The sequence below is a fragment of the Balaenoptera ricei genome, chromosome 2, assembly GCF_028023285.1.
Source record: "Balaenoptera ricei isolate mBalRic1 chromosome 2, mBalRic1.hap2, whole genome shotgun sequence".
In the NCBI taxonomy this organism is placed as follows: domain Eukaryota; kingdom Metazoa; phylum Chordata; class Mammalia; order Artiodactyla; family Balaenopteridae; genus Balaenoptera; species Balaenoptera ricei.
Window position 1 is genome coordinate 45,679,880 of NC_082640.1, and position 24,907 is coordinate 45,704,786.

Below are 24,907 nucleotides of genomic sequence, written 5' to 3' on the forward strand. Positions count from 1 at the left end.
ACTGTGGAAGATGAAAGCATGCTGGGGCCCCTTGGCACAGCTTCCTTGGGAGATGGACGCATTCCCATATTCTGCCTGTCTCTGATGCACAGGCCAGGACATGGTCTGGGGTCTGTCATCTTTTTATTGTCTGGAACAGGGATGGTTGTAAAATGACATCACTATAGCCTCTTGCTTCTTCTCATTGTTAAAAGTCCATGGTAAATGACCTGCATTTTTAGAAACCAAATTAGGCTCCACAGTTTTGCCTTCCTTTCTTTTTGTGGACTTTCAGTTACAATGTAGAACTTTCAGGTCACTAGTTTTTTGGCTTTTAGGAAACTAAATGTACAAACTAAACTTTGAGGAGAGGAGATTTTTCTTTCTTATACCTGATGGCTCCACACAAGAAATTGCTTGTTACAAGTAGAGTTTGCTGGGGACCCCAGAACAAACAGATAACGGCTAAGTTCAGCCAACAGCAATCAGCTGACATTTCCTATTTGTATTAGATTCCATATGTGGAATTCTTCTATGTGGACCTTATTTGTACGGATGGATTAAAATGAAAATTGCATTAATTTTCTACACAGTAAAGGTCAGTAATTGAAGCGTGAACCAAGAAACTATTGTGTAAAATGCTGTATCTCATATTTAGGAAAGGTCATGCAAGGCAATAATATCTTGTTTTCATTGCAGAAGGTATAAATACTTGCATTTGAGTTTCTTTTTTCTTTTTCCCAGCCCAACAATCACTTAGGTAGAATATTTCAGCATTTACTAGTAACATCAGGAAGAAAGAATCATAAGGGCATGTAATAAAAAAAAAAAAAAAAAAAACCTGCCTATTGCTATCATAAAGAGACTGCATTGTGATGCCTGCATTATGGGTTGGTGTGTTTTTAACTCAGCTGTCAGAAATAGGACTTGAATCATCTGTTCTTTTAAGATTATCAATGAGTTCACAATTGCTTTACAGTGTTTGGGGGGGTGCGGATCATCCTTTCGTGTCAGTTATGGGTGAAAAACAGATATGGACGTTTTCCTTTAAGAAAATAAGAAATATCTGATACGTTTTTGTTGATTGAGGGTGGAACATGGTGGAACATTTTATAATGAAAGCATGCAAATGAATATTATATCTCTATTCTCTTTTCACAAATTAAGATGATATTATTAAAATTTAAGTATATTTTAAACCATCAATCTTAGTTGTAAAAATGATTTTCATCCTACAAATTGATTAGTTCACTCATCACTACCCAGGCAGAGCCTTCTTAGAGAGAGAAGGATGTAGCATATATATCAATATTTATTATGTATCAATATTCAGGAGTTCTTGTTGTAAATTAACCTGCATAGTCCTTTGGTTGAGTTGTTCAGGGCCAGCATACCTCATGCCCTGTGTTTTCTTGTTCCAGAAAGAGAAGATGATCTATAGTATCTCAACCAGGGAAGACTCGTTCTTGGAGGAAGTCTTACAATTTAATAGTGAGAGTAGTTTTGTTTATGATTCCTTTGTGCCTTAAGAATGTCAGAAACAAAGCAAATTAGTTTGAACAGTGATTTTTTTTGTAACTATTGACTAAGCCATGGTACTTTAAGATGGTGTGATATTTTTAAGAAAATGAAAAGTCAGATAATATCTTTGAAAAGTTAACAATAGTTGAATACACACACATATTTTCAAGGCATATACAGTCTATATACAGGGCATGTTGTAGAGGACCTACTTATGGATAATTTTCAGGGGAATAAAGTAAATGGTTGTTCCGATGTAACTCCTTTTAATTTGAATTAATATTATATTCAGTGATGAAGTGATTTAATTGCTAACATTTCAACCATACCATCTTACTTCCAAGACTTTAATATTAAAATGGATTCCAGCCAATTCTTAATTATCAGTTTATGCATGTTTTGCATGAAAAGGGATCGGCTTCCCTATTTCCTGCCGTCTTTTCTCTGAACCAATGACTTGCTCAAATCCCTTTTAAAAACTCAAACTTCCATGCTTAAAAATGTTTGGCTTCATTACCTTCAGAAATAAGCCAGAAATGTTATTAATCTGACATTTGAAGCATTATTCAGCCTACTGCTACCAGGTTCACTAATAGCCCCAGTACTTGTGGATTTTCTTTGTGATTTCTACTGTAAGGATTATACTTGGTAGGTTACTCCCAAATATTGTGAAATATGGTGTGCCAGACTATAAATTAGATGGATTAGCCATCCTTTTATTAGCTAATGTGCACTAACTGGTGCTCTGATGTTATAGACTATACTACATCTGGATATTTATCTTGCCGTTGTCTAAAATTTTTACATTATGCTAATATAGAATACATTGGACATTGTATCTCAATTATCCACAAGTCATTATTTTTCTGAGGATAGTAGCCATTCCTACAAGAGGAATTTCCTATTGAAATCTGCTCTGTTTCAATGTGGTTTGCCTTAAGTCCCAATTATCCAATGAGTTTGCAAGGTAATTGATAGATAATTTGCAAAACAATTGATAGAAAGGTGGGGACGTCACTTTTTCCTCAAGGGAATATAGTAATTTAAAGTAAGTAATAAATGACACAAAAATAATAATTTAAAATGAGACCATTTTGAGTAAGAATTATTTAAATGATTAGATTTATAAGATTATTCTTATTTGTAGAGTGTTTACAATTTGCAGGCTGTTTTTAAATGCTTTAGCTCATTCAGTACTCAAAGTAAACCATTAAATTTGATATTATTTTCCCCATATGCGAATTAACTAACCCAGGTTAAGAGAAATGTAATAATGCATCAGAGATTTCCCAGCCAGGATAGTAGCGAGACTCAAATCCAGCCCTTCTGATCTAAATCCTGTTTATTTTGGACTATGTTACATTATTATGAAGGAAACATGTCATTAATTTATTGGTCCATTTTTCTGCATTATTATTGACAACCTTTATGGAGTGTTTTCTCTGCATCTGTGATTGCTACTTTCATCAAAATTTGTATACTACATTGGGTGTTAGCGATGCAGTGCCTGGGTGAGTCAGGACTGCTAAAGGTGATGTTTGAGCTGAGTCTTAGGTGATAAGTATTTTATCTTCTACCCCTCACCTCAAAGAAAACTAAAGGACACACAGCTAAATCAGCAACTGCAGCTTACTGTGTGTTTACCTATGGTAGTGACAGTTAGAGAAAACCATTAGCCCTGTTTGCCTTGTAATGGCGTGGCATCTGTCATTTGGCTCAGAGAAACTTTTAAGGAAATCAATCTTCCCAGGGTCTAATTCCAAATAATTATTTTTTCCCAAATTGTTCCCAATTTTTCAAAAGAGTTTTATCAACATCTTCCTCATGATGATGTTTATTCCTTTTACTTTTTCAGCCCTCTCATTTGATCCCTGATGAGAATCCTGTTGCAGGCCAAAGAAACATGTTGGTAAATACCAGTCAGTATGGAAGGAAGGGCTCTATGTAATGAACAGATAGAGCTGTTTATAACTACTTAGAAATGATACTGGTTCAAAATCCAGTCTGTTTCATATTCATTTCCCAAAGCAAAAATACTACTTGAGAAAGAAGTATTCTCCTGAAAGGCTGCAGACTTTTTCCCCCATTTTAATAGCATACCATAGAGGGGTGTGTGTGTGTGTGTGTATGTGTGTGTGTGTGTGTGTCCGTCCATGCACACAGGACGTAGCTCATGGGAAGAACCCTTAAAGACAGTTCCCAGTGCATTAAGCCAGATTCCCAAAGAACAATTTTTAATCTCGTGTATCAGAAATATTACTTCTTGTTCTTTGTTATGACAGATGCTGAGAGGTTTTTTTTTTCCCTGCTAAATGCCACTCAATCTATTTCTGATGTTTATAATTCTTCAGGTTTTCAAATTGCAGGCTTTTAATATTCAGTGGGATGAAACAGACCAAACAGATTCCCATTTAAAGTCTAAAGTCGTATTTTTGCGTTGTCTTTGCCCTGGATGGTTGGCATTGCTGGGACGATCCTGAGATAGAAATTTTGCATCAATCCCTTGTGGGAATCCTGGGCATCCTGTGACAAATACTACTCAGTTTTTAAGCATGTCCCAAGGATCTTTCCTGACGTGGTCAATTTTCAGGACTAGCTCTTTGGTTTTGCTTAGGTAATTAATAGAGAAATGAGAATTTTTTTTCCTGAACCAGAACATATGGGAAAGATTTAAAGTAGCATACTGATTATATAATGAATTCTTAGCTGTAAATTCATTTTGATGGTGTTAATTCTCTCCCAGAGGCTCGAAGCTAGTTTATTGCACCTACAGTGCTATGCTCTTTGGAGACATTGGGGAAGCCAACAAAGCCTTGAAGAAGAAAAAATCCACTGCCTGACTGATTCATTTATTTATTTATTGGCTTTGTTCTTAAAGAACAACCATGTTACAACACAGGCACATTATTTGTTCTTCAGTCAATTGTCTCTAAAACTTAGCCACTAAAGACTCAGTGTTGTTTTTCTTTTTTTTCTTTTTTTTTTGACATTTTATAAACAAATGGGCAATGAAAAAATGATGATCTTACATACATTTTACATAATAATATGCATTTTTAGGTTACAGATTTGGAGTTTGTCATTATTTTTCTTACAATTATTATTACAATTACATTATTTTTCTTACAGTCATTCTCTGTAGTATATAACAAAGCAAAGGAACCTTTTGAAATTTGAATTCTGGATCTGAAAATTTCCATGTTTTCATCTCTTCTGTTATATGTTATTACCTACTTGCTCATAAAGTAGGCCCTAAATCATGCGAATTTTACTTATGCCTTGGTGTTTTTTTCAAGTAATGCGAAGTAAAATCCATTCTTTCTGAATTGTAGGAATCTAAAAATATGTGTTCAGCCACAATTATCTTGTTCATTGGTTTAATCACACCAGTGGCCATCACTATTTTTATTACACGTTTCCCTCTATAAATTAGAAGCCTTATATGTTAAGGAAAAATATAAGCACATGTGATAACAGTTTCCTTTTTCTGAATGAATCACTGTTACTCTTCCTAGGCAATTTGGTAGCAGCCGCAGATGTAATGCTGTGTTTGCTAAACTGTGTTATCACCACATTCCCTGGTTCAATCTGAAACGTGTAAATAAAGCCAGCATGATGCAGATAGAACTGCCAGATGATCTTTCATACAACGCAGGGCAACATGAGTAGACTTGTCCTGGAAGATCGTTGCTTTTGAAACTTAAATGAACCCCAGGATTCTTTAAACTAGACAAAAGTTTATTTGTTCTTTTGTCTCTTCGCATTCTTGAAGGGCAAGGACTTATGTTTATGAAACACCTGGAGTGCACCAAATGCTTTGCATATGATACAATATTTAATTCTCCAAATACTCCAGTCAGGGTCAGGATTATGATCTCCCTTTTCCAGATAGCAGAATTGTGACTCAGAAACCAGTAGGAACTTGACATGATCACAAAGCTCGTAGATGACAAGACCCATGTTGAACTCACTTCCCTCTGACTCCATAACCTGTGATTAATAAAATATGCAGGCCTGTGGAGTTGGTACATCTTAAGTTTTTTTTTGTTTTTTGTTTTTTTCCCCCTAACTTTGCATCTGTTGTTGTAAACCCTGGTTACTCCAGCTCCTAGATAAGAATGAATGCATTTTATTATAATGTAAATTATGGTATGTATTTTATGCAAATTATACATAAAGTTTGCTAAAATGTTTAGCAAGAAAAGTTAAAAAATAAGTAAGAATGGAAAGAAATGTTTTTCCCCAAGTATTTTCAAAAAGTGTAATTTAACATACATTCTCATGAAAACTGGGCAAATAATACTGGAAATGAACAGTAGATAGAAATATGTAACTGAATGAAATGGCTAAAAATCATGTATTATATAGTGAGTCGAGAGAACAGAGATCCATAGACACCAAAGAAGCAAATGACAAAAAGAACAAGTGTGAGCTGAATGCCTACCTTGTGAAATGTCCACTAGAAAATGTCCACTCTTCCTCTGGACTTAATAGTCCTGGACTGGAATTCTCTGCCACATATATGTGAACATAGACAAATGTGGACATAGACACATCACTTAACCTCTTTGTACCTTGGTTTCCTGTTAATGGAAATGCTAGTATCAAAGACCATATAACATGTCCATTGGTATACTGGCAGATATAATTAAAGACCCGTGAAATCAATAGTACATGTTTTAAAAGATAAAGTTTGCAGTGTAGAGAGTGAAAAGAACATTTGCTACTAGAATGATGAAAAGAGTAGAGGTGTGATGCAAACTGAAAGAATAAGACAGTAGTCGGTGTGGACTGGCCTCCCTAGGAAAGATTTCACGAAGGCCAGGAGTATAAGTTGGACCTTTAGATCATTCTGCTGGAGTTAGGAGGCCTGGAATCTTCCTTCTTACTTCTTACTGTTTGATAATGCTTTTTCAGTGAGTAAATAATAATAATAAATATAAAGAGTACATGTTTAATGAATAATCAAGTAGTGACAATCCATTTCTCAAGATAATTGTTGACAGACTAACTGATGAATGTCTGTTCACATTTCCTGTCTACCACTGGGACCATGATCACATACATCACTGATACATGTAAACTTAAGTTACAAACCTGCTGAAGAGCCTTCAGCTGTCAACAGTTACTTTTAGAAGACTATTTCTGGAAACATGATGTTAATTACACAGCCCAAAAGATGTGTTTACAAATCTCTCTGTGCAGCATGACTTTTCTTTTAGATCAAATGACTGTTCATCCACATTTATCTCATCTTCCATTCCAAGGTTTAATTATGCATGTACGAAAAAGGGCAAGGTAGGTATTAATGTGTTGACTTCAATAGCATCAATATATTAAAATCCTTGTGAAGAGTCAAATGATACCAGTCTTATTAGCATGCCGTCAAATGATTCAAACAGAATATCAAATAAGTTAATTCTGAAATTGTTGTACTCATACAATGCCTCAATCAATGAGGCATGATTATTGCTAATTGAAAACTTTTCCAATACCCCACCACGATGACTTGAAATTATGAGTTTTTTCATCCACTATATGGAATCAAAATAAAGCTTTTGCAAGTTAATTTGACAAACAATGAAATCTCTGACATCAGGAATGCTATTGTAAATTTAGTTTAAACATTTAGCATTGAGGGTTATTTAATTTTGTAGTGATAATGTGAATGCAGATTTTGATGAAGCACAGCATCAGGGCTAATAAAATATTCATATAAATTGAAGGGATCTTTGAAGCAGAAATGTACAATTGATAGATCATGGTGCCCTGATTATCCATGATCGCATACAGACAAGTGATAATGCACCACCAATTGAATTAGAAGCTGTAGTGCCCACATTTATAAATATTTTATGTATACAGAGTTGGGATAGCAACAGCAGTTTTCATGACAGAGATATGTTCAGATATAAAAATATACTTCTTTCAGCATGGCAGTGTGCACTTTGTTTTTGCTGCCAGTCATCCATCCATCAGTCTGATTTTAAGAGTGTTTGAAACCTTTGAAGAACTCTCAGTCAACTTAAACATTCCCCAAAGCTATTGAGCTCTTGTGAAAAAAAGAAATCTTTTAAATGTTTGTTGCATTTTGGTCGTATCAGTTGGAATATTTTTAATCAAAATTTTTGATGACTGAAAATGCTAAGTAACTTCATCTTTGGAAGCCCTTAGTAGATGGAAGCGAATTTTACAAGAACTGGCATAAAAGATATTGAATTTTTTTTCTTTACAAAAGAAAGGGATATTCAGCACAAAGCAAACTGTGAGGTCAGATAGTTGACCTATTTGTGCATGATTCAGTGTTTAAGTTCTGAAGTTACACTTTGGATTATCTCAATTTGTGGGATAAAAAAAATCTTTTGATTTTTAATAGGATAAATATAAATTCTACCCAGGAATGGAAGGAAATTGAGAAGCCATTAATTTTTCAGCATAAATTTTGTGGAGAATCATAGAGACAACTTATTTAAAGTTTTATCTTGAAAAAATATTGACAGAGAAAGTTCATATGAATGGATACAAGATATCGTGCCTTTGAAATTATTTGGGCAGAAATATATACAGATTTCAATATTTAAAATATAGAATTGAGAATATTCTTCATGTATCACATTTTTGCTGTGAGTTCCTCTCAGTGCCTGGAGAGAGAGTATTTTTGTAATTAAAATTATGGCCTACAGTAGAGTCAATTAAAGGTGTCAATTTAATGACCATTAAGTGCAATTCTGAAGATAAGTAAGAACAATTTTATGAAATATTATAAGTGAAAAGATGACATTAAAGAAGTACATTTTTTGGAAAAGTAATCTTAACATGGGACTATAAACAGATATAACTAGGAAACCAATTAAATATATGAATATGTAGCATGAATAATCATTCTTCATGTATCATTTTAAAATTCAGTTAATATAAGCACATCTCTTTTGTTCTAATGCATGTAAAATATATTTTTTTATTTTGAAACAATGTCATTATGAAAATAAATAAAAATGAAATAATTTTATAGATCCACTAATAAACCAAGTTGTCAGTTGGTAAATATTTCAAAAATTTATAATTCTGATTACTTTCACTCTTAAAAGTGTACAGATATGGTTCATAAATTATGCTGGTACCCTAGATACAGTGGAATTCTTTGGCGTAGTCTTTAAATGTTGAATATTCAAACTAAAACATCAAATTCATTAAAAAGTAAAAGAACATTGTGAGAATCATTTATTATTTTGGTGTACTAACTCAGGCTTTTCTTCACAACCAGAACCTCCGCATTTGGCTGTTTCATAGGGGAAAAAAAAAAATCAGGCAACTAAAATAGGAAATTTTTATGAAATTGAGCCACATGGTAATTTGAGTCATTTTCCAAGAAATTGTTTTGACCTAAACTCTACACTGTTGAGAAGAGGAAGCCACTTTTGCCCTTTGGGTCAAATTCCCTGGTGCTTTCAAATCCTCCTTTATAAACATGAATGCTTCTGTGGCAGACAGAGATGGGTTTTCACCATTGTGCCCATTAATAGATGTTGGTGGATTGCTGAAGATGAATTAAGTCGCTCTGGCAGTCTATCCGATTTTTGATGCAAACGACTTGAAGAATTAGAGTCAGTAAGAGAATAAGGGAAAGAAGAAATTTAAAATTAGAGTGAAAAAGTAAAAATGTCTTGTGAGTTTGACTTTGCAAGAGGAAGCAATGAGTATGACCTCTCCTTCTGTACAGAATGGCAGCATAAATGGGTACAGAACAGATGGTAGGAAGTTATTCAAACCAGCCCAGCACCCTTACTCAAAAGGGGGTAGCAATGGTACATTCTAACCTCAGCCCCTCTCTTTGCTCTGTTTCTGCCAGTAGCTCCATAAACAAGGGCAGATGCAAGAAGGGAAATTTGTGCTTTTTGACATTTCAGCCATATTGGTGCTTTTACCAGTCACTGCAATCAGTATGGGGTGGTGTGTTTTCCTTCTTCTATCTATGGGTCCAGTTTGATGGAACAGAGAATACAAGATGAGAATGAATTTTTTTTCTTTTGCTGCAAAGAAGATTATTATAGAAATGGTCTCTTAAATTAGAAGATATTTGCTCAATAATTTAGTACAATTCTAACCCAAGTAAAAGATAGAAAAAAAATAAGTTTTGTTAGATTTATTTGAGGTTTTAGGTACTATATGTTAGATGTGACAGCTACAGTGACCCAGCTAGGCCTGAGCTAAGAAGACACTAACTAAATCCCAGTTACAGTAGAGTTCATAAAGGAGCTAGAATATGGTATCAGAATATAAGAAATAGCATGAAAATGCCACTCTTCAGGGAATCATCTTTTCTCCAACATGGGAGTAATTTCTAAATTATTTTCATAAACATTAGCTACCTAACATGGTAAACATTTTAGGTTTTCTATAAGCGAAGTAAGGGTAATATTCTTAGAAAGCTGAATTCCATATACAAAATCTGGATATCCAACATGCCTTATTGTTACCTGCTGGAAACCTTTCTGAAGGACTAATGGGAGAAGGGTAAGTAAGCTAACCTTGTGAAGACAGAAGAAATCAGGATCAGCCAATGGAAAGGACTGCAGAGAGAAGCAGCAACTCCACAGGGAAATGAAGTTCTTTTGTCTGTGGGGCTCCCCTTCATCAGCTCATGATATTGAGGTAGTGACATGCTTGTGTACTACAAGTGGTCACATCTCACGAGCAGGCAGGGATTTGGGGGAGTCAATAAATAAGTTGTGAAAAACGTAAATTTATCTTCTGAAGTCACTCTGTTGATAATAACCATGCTATGATAATATGGCATAATAATTTCTATAGCAGACCAATAAAAATGAAGTAACTGAGTTAAATCTTTTATGTTTCTTAGGAATCTGAGAAAAAGGGCTTAATTGAAAGAATCTATATGGTACAGGATGTTGTCTCAACTGTTCAAAACGTCTTGGAGGAGATAGCTTCTTTTGGAGAAAGAATTAAAAAGTAAGTTCTACATTTGTGTTGTTGTGAAGTGAAACTGCCATCCACTAGGACAAACGAGGGTGGGGAGTCTTAGGGAGGATAGGATCAGAAAATGCAAAAACAAAGAAAAAACAAAAGCAACAGTCTTGGGCCTTTTAACTTTGATTGGTGTGTTCTTTGGGCTTGTCAATTTCACAGGGTGGCTGTATGGCCCAATTTACACCAGTTGTCCCAGCATAATTATTAATAGTGCCTCTATTCATTCTCAAAAATACTCTGGTTTAAGCGATAAACTATAGATTAAAAAATAGATTGTCCTATACAGAAATAAAGAAGGAAGCAAATATGCTTTAAAGGAGGCTTTTTCATCTGAATCACAGAATACAGTAAAGGCCTTGAGTGAAATTTTTTTCTCTGTTCTCCAGAGAATGGTACCTAACTAGTAACATCACAGATGCAAAGATGTAAAGTTAATTCATCACATACACGGACAGCTTAGGACAGGGATCAACAAACTTTCTCCATAAAGGACCCAAGAGTAAATGTTTTCAGCTTTGGACTATATGGTTTGTGTCGCAGCTACTCAGCTCCCTTGTTTAAGTGTAAAAGCAGATAGTTGATATGTAAATGAATGGATGTGATATGTGTTCCAATAAAACTTTATTTACAAAAACAGATGTCAGGCTAGGTTTGACTCAGCTCCAACCCATAGCTTGCCATCCCCCTACATTAGGGCATAAAGGCTAAATTCTCTAATGGAGTCTCAATTGAGAAAAACTCTCTGTGATTCATGTTTTTATTTTTTATTTATTTTGTTTTATACATTGTGAACTCTGTGTAACTTGGTCTTCATTTGATACCAGTGAACAGAGCAGGTTTTTTCTTTCTTTTGAATTGTAGATGTTTGTTTCCCCTTTAAATCCAGAGTTGTGTCAGCCATGTTGTTCTTTCTAAAGATTAATTAATACTGTTTCATATTTTACTGGCCATTCTAGTTTCTTTAAGTAAAGAACATAATATTTAGAAATTACATGGATAAAGAAGAGACTGAAATTAGTGCTAAAAGCCAAGTGAAATTTTGTCTATCAAGATGCAGGGAAATCAATAAGTGGTGATTAACATCAGGAAATATAAACAGCTAATATGGAACTTTCTGTCGTTACTGATGTTATTCCTCCATCCCTTATTACATGAAATTGCCCTTGAATGTCCATTTATTGTTGGCATAGCAAACATGTTTCTTTTGCTTTAAAAAAACAGGTTCAAAGTCATCTTCAAATTTAGTGAGTTTTTACTGAACTTACACATTGTTATTCCCATGAACAATGTCAAGAAAAATTAAAGAGCAGTAGGGGGCTTTGGTCATGTATATTGATATTTATCTGCTTTATTTCTCTAGGTTTCATATAAATTGAAAACTGATTCCTGAATGTACCCTCAAAATTGCTTAGCAAAAACATAAGTGGCAGTAGAAAATAGTGAAATGATGAAGAGAGCATTTATAATTCTTCATTCACTCATTCAGCTATCAGTGTTTGAGTTTCAGGCACTGGCTTGGTTTAAGAATGAGAAATGCATCCACAATAACAATGATAATAGAAACATCAACTAATGTCATGTGCCAGCCAGATACTGTTCTAAGCCCTTTACACATAGCAACTTCTTTAAGGAGTTACTTAAAGAAATTGGATTAAATGATTCCAACAACCCTACAGAGTAAGGATTGTTAGTATCCCCATTTTACAGATGAAGAAACTGAAGTACAGAATGATTAAATATGAAACCCAGATCACACAACGAGTAAGCCATGGATCTTGGGTTTGAACTTCCCCTCCTCACTTTACACTATAATGTCATTATCCTCTGGGGATCTATTCTCTTTCTTTGTGTGTTTTTTAAAATAAATAATACTTTTTTTTTAATTCATTTTTTTGTTGTGGTATAGTTGATTACAATAGTATATTAGTTTCAGGTATACAAGATAGTAAATTTTTATAGATTATATTCCATTTAAAGTTATTATAAAATATTGGGTATACTCCCTGTGTTGTACAATATATTCCTGTAGCTTATTTATTTTATACATAGTAGTTTGTACCTTTTAAACCCCCGCCCCCGTCTTGCCACTTCCCACTTCCCTCTCTGTAGGAATCTATTTTCCAACGAGGGAGAAGAACACTAATAAGACAATTAGAATAGCACTGATGCTAGATAAAGGTTAGGTAGGATGCGTGGGGAGGTCCTACATCCCAGGAAGGTTGTAGGAGAGAGAGAGAGAAACAAAGGAAAGTTCTGAAGAGGCAACAACTTATCAGCATCTCTGAGAATGAGAAGAGCTAGCTGGGCACTGAGTTGATGAATGGGGGCTTCAGTAGGTGGGCACCTTTGTGCAGAGGCTCAAAGCCCAAGACTGTGCTAGATACAGGGAGATGGAGGGGCGTCAGTATGTCTGTGCCACTGGGGATGGACGTGGCAGAGCCTGGAAATGCGGCTGGTCATGCAGGGCCTTGAGTGTTTGGAAAAGCAAATGAAAAAAATTGAGTGAGGGAGGTGCTGGCAGCAAAGAAGATAAGAGGATGTGGAGCGGGGGCAAGACTGCGGCAAGAAGGCCATGTCCTTTGGTAAAAGTATCTCCATGTTTGAATGTCTGTTAATAGACAAATGTAGCTGTTGTGTAGTTGATAATGGTCAAGGAACTGTGTCTGATGAGAGGAGGGCAGAGTGATTTAAACAGGCCCCCAACTCTACAGTGCTTTTGACGGCGGCTGTGCCCGACACAGCTGTGGTGGCCACGTCTGAGACGTATTTTCAGCCATGAACAGAGCACTGTTCTACCCAGCTGCAACACAGGAAGGCACATGAGGCTCAACTCCTATTAATTCTTTGGCCATTCATTATTACAGTGACCTTAAAGTTCCCACTGGGCATTCAAGTACAACGTCATGTGTAACTCTGTTGGAATTCCATTGTAATTCAGTGCATAAGGACCAGGAAAACTTTTACCCAACTTTTGGCAGCTAACAAATAAATAGACTTACATAAATCTCTCAGAGCAAGGCTTCCCTGCTACTGACAGCGAAGACCCTGGTGATTTTGCATTTACATGGAGTGAACGGTATTTTCTTTTCTCTACATTCTCTAATTACCTTCTTTCATTGTATACAGATTTCAAATGTATGCATGCATCAGGCTAACATTTGCTTAACATGTGGCATTTATATTATCCCAGGGAGCAGACAGGGTGGGTCAGAATACTGAGGTATCTTGTATGTCCTGTCATTACAGAGTGGTGGCTCCAACACTTGTGTCCTTGAGTGGTGAGGGAAATCTCCACAGAGGAGATAGCGAAATTAAGGTAGACCTAGGACAGGGGAGTCTTCCCTGCAAATGTCCCAGAGTAAGGCTTAGAAGGCACATTCCTAGGAAGAAGAACTTCTTTGAAGTAATATTATGAAATACTAAGCAATGAAGATGAGAAAGCAGGATAAGTGAAGTTTGAATGACGGTGAGCACGTGGGGAATGATAGATTGATGTATCTTATATTTTATCTAAAGTTACATGTTTAAGGGACAGAGAATGAAGGCAGAAAGACCAAGGTGAGGATAGGAGACCAGTTGTGAGGGGAGAGTTCACAAACTGGGGTGAAAACCATGCATGTATGAAGGAAAGCATCATGTGGGTAAATCACAAAAGAATGGTCTACAGGATTTTATGACCCTCGTTTCTGTTTCCATGGGTAGAAGAGTCAGAGGACTTCATTTTTCCGTGCCTAGGAAATGAGGAAAATAATGACTTCATTGACACAAAGGTCAACTAGTGGGGCACCCAGTTGGGAGAGGAACTCTAGGATGGAGTTTTCCCCACCTTACTGGATGTGGTCACAATAATTTCTGGTTTTTGTTTTGAAATTTTGTCAAAGATATTCTTAGGATGTGTTAGTGAACCTGAAGAGTTGAATGAATGAATGGGGATTCCTTGGATTTTTTCATTCATTGAAAGGTTTGAGTCAGGGATTTCCTATTTAGAATTTGGGGAGCTGCCAACTCAGGAAATCTGGGGATTTCTATGAAAATATTTAACAAATTGTTTAATTTTGAGATGGAAAGCTTTGATTTATCAGAGTTCTTCAATCTTGGGCCTTCTATGAAAGACAGGATACTCCACGGTAGCTGGAGTGACGGTCTAGTAAGTTTTTGAGTGTTAGTGCCAATATCTTTGAATTAAGTCCTCAGTCTTACAAGCAGGAATATTCAGGGGATTAAATGAGTAAAATGTGCCATCTTACATTTTCTGAAATGTCTACTGTACAGACAGTGAGTGTAGGCTCTTGAGCCAACTCTCTGGATTCAGATCCCAGTTCTGCCACTTATACTGGGAGTAAGTGATTGGGGCCAATTATTACCTTTTCTGACTCAAGTTCTCACCTGTAGAATGGGCATAATAATAATTCCTATTTCATAACATTCCTGGATGAATTAGTGCCTATAAAGAGTTTAAACCAGTGGATGGCCTTTAGTAATCACATAAAAATATTAACGATTATGAGTATTATTTTTGGTAAATTGCTTTGACCTTCTTCCTGTGTGTCTTAAATTTTTAAAAAACTGTGAAACATTTAAATATTTTACCACTAAAACTGTGGGTTGCCGAGAGAAAAATACATGACTTAACTGACTTGGCTGTTGGGAGGGCTAATCTGACAGGGTGTGTACGAATGTGTCTGGTACATATCTCCACTTTTAGCATCCAACACATAAACACACGTGACACACCATGCACTTGCACACAAGCAAACGATCATTGAGATCTTTATAAGGATTGCATTAATTGGGAAAAAATTGACATCTTGTTAAAATTTAAGTTTTCTAACATATGAATGTAATGTATTCCTTCATCTACTTAGATCATCATTAATTTATCTCAGTATTTGAGAGTTTTATGTATAAAAATTTGACACATTTTTGTGAGATATAGTCTGAAGTACTTGATTTGTTTCATGCTATTTTAAAGGGTATCTTTTTTTTCAGATTTCATCTCTACCTGTTTGTTACTGGGATATAAAAGTGAAATTAATATTCCTACATTGACTTTGAATCTATCAACCTTGATAAACTTAATTATCTTAATTTTTATATGAAGATTATTATTCTGGATGTTGTATTACATAAACATATCATCCAGGAATAATTTTTTTTCTTTCTTATTTTTCAGTCCTTATACATTTTACTTTGTTTTCTTGCTTTATTGTACTGGCTAGTAGCTCCAGAACAGTGTTGAACAGAATTGTTGTTAGTGAACATTCCTTTCTCACACACGATCTCAGAGAGAAAGCTTTCAACATTTTAGCCTTAAGAATGTTGTTTTCTGTAGGTTTTTGTAAAGGTGCTTTATTAGCTTAAGGAATTTCCCTTTTATTCCTAGTTTGCTGAGAGTTTTTATCGTGAATGTAGGTTGAGTTTTGTCAAACTTTTTTTCTGCATTCATTGAGATAATCTTATGGTTCTTTTTGTTTTCTCCTATTTTTGTTAATGTGGTATATAATTATGATTGATTTTCAAATATTAAACCAATCTTACATTTCTGGAATAAACTCAGCTTCATCATGCTATCCAATCTCTTTATATATGCTGGGATTTTATTTACAATTTTTTTTGCCTAGGATTTTTGCAGCTGTGACCATCAGTGAGATCTGATATATAGTTTTCTGTTCTTGAAAATTCTTTATGGTGTGAAGGTTATTCTAGACTCATACAATAGGTGGGCAGTGTTCTCTCTTTACCATTATCTGGAAGAGTCTGTGTAAGCCTGGTGTAATTACTTCCTTTAAGATTTTATATAATTTTCTAGTGAAGTATCTGGGCCTGGAGTTTTCTTTCAGGGAAGATTTTAATTAAATATTCAGTTTCTGTAGTATATATAGAGATCTGTTCAGCTATTCTATTTCTTCTCATAACTGTTTCTGTAAGTTGTCATTTTCTAAGAGTTTTTCCATTTCATTTAAATTTTCTACTTTTTGACATGAAGTTGTTTATAAAATCCTCTTACTATCTTTGACAACAGTAGAATCTGTAGCATTGTTCACTTTTTTATCCTCAAAATTGTGTTTTCCCTTCTTTCTTCTTGACAGTCATTTATCAATTATGTTAGTCTTTAGCAAGAACCATCATTTGCCTTTGTTAATCTTCCCTGTTGCCTGTTTTCTTTTCCATTAATTACTACTCTTATTTTTATTACTCTCTTCCTTCTAGTTTCTTTCATATTAATTTACTATTCTTATTCTAACTCTTTAAGATGGATAACTAGATCATTTATTTTCAATCTTTCTGTTTTCCTAACGTAAACATTTAAAGTGCTACAGTTTCCTAAATGCTTAGCTCCATGCCAAACATTTAGGCACTGATACTCATTATCAATTCACATTTAGTAAAAACTTTTTTCTAATTTCTATTTTTATTTCTTCCTTGCCAAGAAGTATATTGCTTAATTTCTAACAAATGGCCAACTTTTATAAATTTTTGAAAAGAAGGTTATTGAGTGTATTGTTTTATATATATTCATTGATTAAATTTGTTGATGGTGTTCAAATCTTTTATACTCATACTGGTCTTTATTTTTGGTTCTTCTTGTATTAATTAAAGATGTGTGTTAAAACCTTCCACTGGGGTCATGGATTTGTCTACTCTTTGTAGTCTGATCAGGTTTTGCTTTCTATATTCTGAAGTTATGTTATTTGGTTTGTACATGTTAAAATTGTTGTATTTTCCTGTTGAATTGGATCATTAATCAATAGAAAGTGACCGATTTTAAAAATCGGCCTTAATATCTTGTTTAACTAATGATATGGCTATACCATCTTCCTTTTGATGCTTCCTTCATAATACAAGTTTTCTGTCACTTTCTTTCAACCTGTTTATGTTTTAGATATCTCTCGTTTCTGAGAGTCACTGTCTTTTACTTGCAGCATGTAGTGCATGCAAATTTAATGTGGTTACTGATATACTTAGATTTAAATCTGTGGTTTTTATTGTGTCTTTTTTTCCCTTGCTCTGTTTTTTGGGTTTTTTTCATTATTTTCTGTAATTTTCTTCTATTTTCCTCTATATATAAGCACCCTTTTGCCATTTGTTGTTGTTGTTGTTGTTGTTGTTGTTGTTGTTGTTACCCTAGAGTTTACAGCATGGCTTATTACCACAGTCTAATATTAATTGTTACTATTATCATCTTCCCAGTCAATTCAGTCAGTTAATCTATGTTCCATGTCTCTTCTCTTTGACATCTTCTATCTTTTTGCTCTTTGTGATGCCTTCTAAGTACTTTCTTTGGACTATCTTGCACAACCTTATTTCCTCTGATATTTAAAATCCAGTTTAATCCATGCGTGGGGGTCTTAACTTTAATCACTGTATTTCTTTTTAAAGTTCTCCTTGCTTTGTTTTCAGATCTTCTTGGTCATTTTCATCATCTCTTCCTTGACTATATTTTTAAGCCTCTGTTTTATGACTTTTAAATTATTAAACATTATTATTTAACATATTGTGTTTGCTTTCCGTATTTGAAGTCTTTTGTTTGGGATTTTGCTGTTACTTCTGCTGGCTCTTACTCATGATCCTGTGTGTCCTTTTATATTTTGCAGTTTTAATTATGAACTCATATTCCTTGGATTTGTGTGTGTGTGAAGCATACTCAGATATCTGAGTTGATAGTGCATTTCCTTAGAGAGGATTATTGCTCGAGTCACTTTGGGGTGATCCAACCTGGGATCTCTTTTTTTAATTAAATTTTTTGCTGAGGCTTTTCAGAGTATACTGGTAGCATAAACTCAGATGATAAATCCTGGCACTAGCATCGTGACACACAAGAGAGTTCTCTGCATCCACTTATATATGGTGGATTTGTCCCTCCCTTCCTTTCTTCCTTTTTTTGTCTGTCTGTCTGTCTTTCTGTCTGTCTGTCTCTCTCAATTCATCCTTACCCTGAAAATGTAAGTTTTATGCAGTGTTCTTCTACTTGAATCTTCCTTTGTGGAGGCCCTAGGCTTTATCTTCTGCCCTCCCGTGCAGGTAACAGATGCAGAAGTTAAAAATTTCAATATTTGGCAGAAATTATTAGAGTGAAATTGACTTTGGAGGTTGGTAATCTCCAGAATTCTTGCAATACATTTTACACTCTGATGTTTTCTTATTTTTATGTCAGCCTAATGGTGGCTTTCTCTTTTTTTTCAAGGTATTAAAAATTATTTAGCTATTATCTAACTTTTTTTAAAGGCAGGTTTGCTATTTTTAGAAAAGGAGCCATAATGTATATTTCTTTATAAAAAGTAGTTCCATACATTTTCCATAGTTTTTATTATCTTCAAAATGCTACCTGATATAATTAGCTTTTTTCATATTTATGTCACTTTTGTGCAATAACAACAAGAAAAATGAGGCTAGCTAACATTTACTGAATAATTACTATGTACCAGATATTGTTTTTAAGGGGTTTACATTTATTAATGCATTGAATCCCCTCAGCATCTCTATAAAGTAGAAAGTCATTATTCCCACTTTACAGATGGGAAAATTAAAGCACAGAGAAGTAGAGTACATTGCTTAAGCTCACCTAATGGAAAAGAGACAGGTGCATTGCTACCTACCTGTGTATTGGCATCCAGGATCTGACACTTACTATGTCTCTGCTTTAAAAAGCAACAACAACGAAAACAAAAATAGGGCACACAGATTGGTATTTGTTTTTACTTGTTTATTTCAGTTTTAATTTATTGATTTTATATTTTTATTTATTTTGATTATGTGATATACATCCATTATAAAAGTAATCAAATCAGAAAGCTTCCCGTTATTCTCTGTAGCTCCATCTTCCCTCTTTCTTTCCCTCTCCCCCCATCATATTGAGCTATCATTCACAGTTTGGAGTATATCCTCCAGAGGTTTTCTCAGTATGTGTGTGTGTGTGTGTATATAAACATACTTACATATTTCTGAAACTTAGTTTTTCACTGTATCTAGCTTTGAGCCTCTGTGTTGAGGGCAAAGGTATTTGTGTGGGTATTCTTTTCATATTCTCATTGTTTTTTAAAGCTGTATTGTATTGCAGAGTGTAAATCTATTTAGTTTTTCCTCTTTATTTAGATGTTTAGATATTTATTTTATTTAGATATTACCTTATTGATGATACTGAAGCTATTTTCTTTTTTAACTATTACAAACCATACTGCATCACACATTCATGTACTATCCCTACGTCCTTGTGCAAAGATATTTGCAGGTTAAGTTTCTTGCCCTGGCATAACAGGGGCATTTGTGGCATCCATAACATTTTCTCAAATATTGTGAGGTTGCCTACTAAAAAGTTCTACTACAAATTCCGCTATGTAAGAGAATAGTCAGGAATGGACCTACATATATGTAGACATTTAAAATAACATAGAAAGCAGTATGATAAAGGAGTGGAGGAAATATTGATTATTCAAATTCTTGGTGTCAAGTCACTTGACTAGGGGAAGTCTTTTACAAGAAATACCAAATCTAAAAATCAACAGGGAAAAAAATTGATGAATTTGGTCATGTAAAATACATAATTTTTATCTTTAAAAAATTATAAATGAGATTTTTTAAAAAGACAAAGCAACAAACTGGGAAAACGTTTGCAACAAATATGACAAAAGACTGATTTCTTTAGTATCCAAAGAGATTTTATTTGAGGAAAACATCAAAGGGAGGGAAGGGATAGACAAATAGTAACTTCTTTCCTTTTTTGTTTTTTTTTTTGTTTGTTTGTTTGAGTTTTTACAATGTGCTAGAAGCAGAGCTAACTTTTGTTTTTTTTTGGAAACAAACTTAAGATAAAAATTTAATATGAAAACTAAGCTAACCATCTTTCACGTGTTACCAGAGCTATTGTAAATGCAAGTACCTGTTTAATTCTAGCAAAACTCTATGCTATAGGTATTATTATTATTCCCATTCTTTAGAGAAGAAATTATTGTTCAGATTGATTGAAACACTTTCCTCTAGTCACTGAACTTTTAGAGGTAGAGCTTGAACTCAAACCCATGTCAGTTTGCTTATAAAATCAATTTTCTTAAGCACTTCCCTAAATAGTTGCCTCTGGCAAGGAAATAAGCTGGATATCACTAAGAAATACATTAGAATGACCAACAATCATATTAAAATGCATCCACCTTTACTTATAATTTAAAGAAGTGAGACATTAAATACACACACATGTGTATATAATATTGTATCTCTCCATAGGCAAAGATTTAAAATATTAATAACAATTTTTAACAAGAGGGTGAGGTATAACTGGATTGCTCTTATATTTTTTAAATTTGTTATTGAAGTATAGTTAATTTACAATGTTGTGTATGTATGTGTGTGTGTGTGTATATATATATATATATATATATATATATATATATATATATATTCTTTTTCAGATTATTTTCCATTATAGGTTATTATAAGATACTGAGTATAGTTCCCTGTGTTATAGAGTAGGTCCTTGTTGTTTACCTATTTTATATATAGTAGTGTGTATATGTTAACACCAGACTCCTAATTTCAGGCTTGATTTGCTCATCTGTAAAAGGGGGATAATCCTTACTTGTGAGCATTACAACCTAAATATATAAAAAACATCTTAGGACAGGGGCACATATTAAGTGCCCAATAACTATTATAAGCTGCTCTCCCCAAATCCCCTAACACCCACACCCCCCCCAAAAAAAGACAACAGAAATAAATCTTTCATCTCAGTGAAGATGAAGGCCCAGAAGAAGAAATGCCCCAGACACTCATGAGCTTTCATCAGGGCACTGGATATAACGATCACTTTCTAGGATTGTGCAAGGATTTCCATAGTACATTCAGTTCTACATCCCATATTCTAGATCTCAAGTCAAAGCAGGCAATAGATAGAACAAAAGGAGCCAAGGGCCTTGTGAAAATAATATACAGCAACATTTCTTACATTGTCTATGGGTTGGTGGTGTAATGGTTTATAGCCAGATGCTCCCCAGCCCATTTCAGGGCATTATTAACCTTCTGGAGTCAGTGAGTCTGGAAATTCTAAATATAAGTTATTAGAAAAATGCAAAAGCACTGTATTAATATACTCCCTTTTCTCAATGTTTACTGGCAACCACGTGTTAATTGAGAGAGAAATATTGACTTTGAAGTGACCTAACTCACCTTTTGTTTTGAAGCTCTGCATGCACAGAGCCACATAACAGTATTTCAGTGTTTAATCACTTTTGAGAGCCAAAGCCTTCTCTTCAGTACTGTCGGTTCCAGGAAGGCAAAGTCACCAAGATTCTGACAAGCCGAATGGCAGTTGGTCTTGTGACTTTCTCCTCAAGAATGTTTTTCCAGTGCCCAATCAGTTTGGCAGACTTTTATCTCCAAGTTTTGAGAAGAAACATTTCCAATAGACCTTTTTCATGTGTATAAACTAAGAAGTAAACATGGCAAAATGAATCTACAGCTGTTCTTGAGCATCAGAGAAAATGACATGTATGTGGTTTGTCTACAGCACATTTAACTGGACGGTCCCATTCCTTTCATTCCTGGCCTGTGTGATACTGGCAGTTGCCACCATCACTTTGTATTTCATTCCACTGCGGTACATCATTTTAATCTGGGGTAAGTTTGGCACGGTCCTTTTGCTAGCAATCAATTCCAGGTAAGAACCAATTACTCATTTTTAAAGTGTGGCTATAAACTTTAAATGTGCTCTTGTTGGCAGTTAAACATGAGATTAAGAAAAGTATTTGGGGAACAAAAACTTCCAGGACCTCCCTGAAAAGGCCAGTTACGTGAAGGATCAGCATAGATATTTATAGGCCTCTTGCATAATTGCAATCAAATAAAAATGTGATTGTGCATGCTATTTCCCTTTGGGCTTTCAGAGTCATAAATACTCTTGAATAATATACTGCTGTGGCCCAGTAACTTTCAGGAAACACTGTTATTCAGAGTGCGCAAACACCTGCATCTTGCCCTTTATATTATGTAAAAGTAGATCTAGCCACTGCTAGCCTGCTGCTGACACTTTATCTCCCCTGGAAGTAAAAAAATAACCTAACCCAATACTTAAATCCAGAAGCAGTGAGGTGAAAGGGAGGGACCCTCACTGACTACCTAACCAGTTCCTGAAAGGAAAGAAAAAGCTATTATTTACCAGGGGAAATGGTGAGCCTATATAAAGTTTAGCTGCTTTTAACAAAAGTAGAAACAAAAACAGCAAACTGGAAATAAATTTCAGGACTTGATTTACTACTGAAGCTAGCAATTGGAAAAATTACAAGCAACTTTGTGAATATTTGTGTCTCTTGCTGGGTGGGCGCTGGGTTGATATAAGGAGAGTGCATTGCAGTTAATTGGAGAAGCAATCAACCCTTTTCTGGAAGAATCTATCAGTTCTGGTTTTCCATTGCTCAGCTCCTGTGACCACTGCTCAGTTCTTTTTTTTTTTTTTTTTCCTTTTAATTTTATTTATTTATTTATTTATTTTTGGCTGTGTTGGGTCTTCGTTTCTGTGCGAGGGCTTTCTCCAGTTCCAGCGAGCGGGGGCCACTCTTCATCCCGGTGCGCGGGCCTCTCACTGTCGTGGCCTCTCCCATTGCGGAACACAGGCTCCAGACGCGCAGGCTCAGTAGTTGTGGCTCACGGGCCTAGCCGCTCTGCGGCATGTGGGATCTTCCCAGACCAGGGCTCAAACCCATGTACCCTGCATTGGCAGGCAGACTCCTAACCACTGCGCCACCAGGGAAGCCCCACTTCTCAGTTCTTAACCATAGTTACTTCTAGGGATCTTCAGATGTTAAGAGAGGTTCAGAGAAGTTCCAAATGTAAGTGACTGTGTTGAGATGCATTCATCTTTAAGCAAAAGCTGAAAGCCTGCAAATGCCAGGGAGAGGGGGAGCTATAATATTTCTAAAACCATTAAATGTAGACCATTTCCAAAGAGAACCCAGGCAGAATCCTGCTGATGAGGAAGGCCAAACCTAGACATTCAGAAATGGGAAAAGTCATGGGAAAAATGGAATAACTCATAACATTTCAGAAATAGAATGATTTTGAGAGAGCATAATCCATTCTCTATTTTATCCAGGAGGTGAAAATCCTATTACATAAAGTCTCTCTCCTTTGTAACAAGCCCTAGAAAAGGAAAAGATATTCTAACTCCCTCTTCAGGGGTCCATTTTAATACTTGATGACTCTTACTCTTGGAGAAAGTCATCTCATATCCATGCTTAGTTTTTGTTTGTTTTTCTGTTGTGTTTTTCAGTTTTAGCACATTGGCCCATATTTGACCTTTAGGAAAGAGAGCATGGAGCTTTTCAGGGGCCCATTGATTAAGAAGGAATACGTATTTTATAAAAGCATTTCCCTGAATACTCATATACTACTGAATGTTATCTGTATAGATTGAATAATCTCATTCTTTCTTGTTTTTCGTTAAGTGTTAGTTTCTCAGTCCATTTGCTGATCACATTTAAAACACAGATCTTAAAACTGTTGTCTGACCCTAACAAGAACTTGATCCAAAATTACAACTATTTGGCCAGTGTTTTGCTCTTTTTTAAGTTGGTGTGAGTTGACGGTCAGCTTGTTAAATACTGTTGCACGTGATTTCTTCATCCTTCTGGTATATACTTGATTTGCTTTTCTGCATCTCTCCATCCAGAAAGAAGACTATACTATATTTCTTCCTTAGATTGTCAGTATTGGGATTCCAATCCATCTTTCAATTTACCCCACATCCCTTTGACTTCTCGTCTTATCCTTCAAGTTCTTGGCAGCTTTTCAACACCAACTTTTTGCATCTACTTAATGAGACACTGTTCTATTTATTGTTCAGCTTATGGATGAAATTATGAAATAGCATGGAGTTTAAGATGCTCTCCTGGATGAAAATAACCCTTTGATCTTTATGTTCTGTGTCTCATTCTTTAGTTTTATGTTCTAGACAGAGGTTTATAGTTTATTGATGAGCTTACCATAGATAAGCCTTGACTTATCACATGATCTGTTGCCTCTTCTCATCATGTGAAACCTGCCATACCATCATGGAATATATTCTGCCATTCTGTTAGGACTTATTCTTTTCCAAGACAAGTTAGTTATTAGCTAGCACAGATCCAGGATTTTCCGTTGCACATCTCTTACATGATCATATTCTTGGCAGAGAATTTATCATGTAGAAGAAGACAACTTTATACGTCTTAAATTTCTAGTTTTCCTTTTAACCTTATTAAGCATCAAAAGACTATTTCTTATCCTAAGTTACTTACTCATTTTCATTGAGTCCTGAAGTGGTGGATAAGATCCTTAGATTTTTTTGTGCAATGTTTTTTAACCTTTTGGAACAAAATTTTTTAACTCTGTGTTCGTATTTCCCTATTCTTTACATCCAAATAACATTTTTGTATAAGTATTTATTAAGTAGCAC

At 35.0% G+C, this 24,907-nt stretch overlaps 1 protein-coding gene across 6 annotated transcripts in view; it reads left to right on the forward strand.

Annotated features, from left to right (window-relative positions):
* The window catches only part of MCTP2 (multiple C2 and transmembrane domain containing 2), a 189,449-nt gene that overhangs the window by 157,540 nt on the left and 7,002 nt on the right, over window positions 1-24,907 (forward strand). For all 6 annotated transcript variants that reach the window (XM_059912573.1, XM_059912567.1, XM_059912568.1 and 3 more), the window contains 2 exons: window positions 10,361-10,470; window positions 21,986-22,095. In XM_059912573.1, the coding sequence (XP_059768556.1) occupies window positions 10,361-10,470; window positions 21,986-22,095 (220 nt within the window). The remainder of the gene's footprint in view (window positions 1-10,360; window positions 10,471-21,985; window positions 22,096-24,907) is intronic.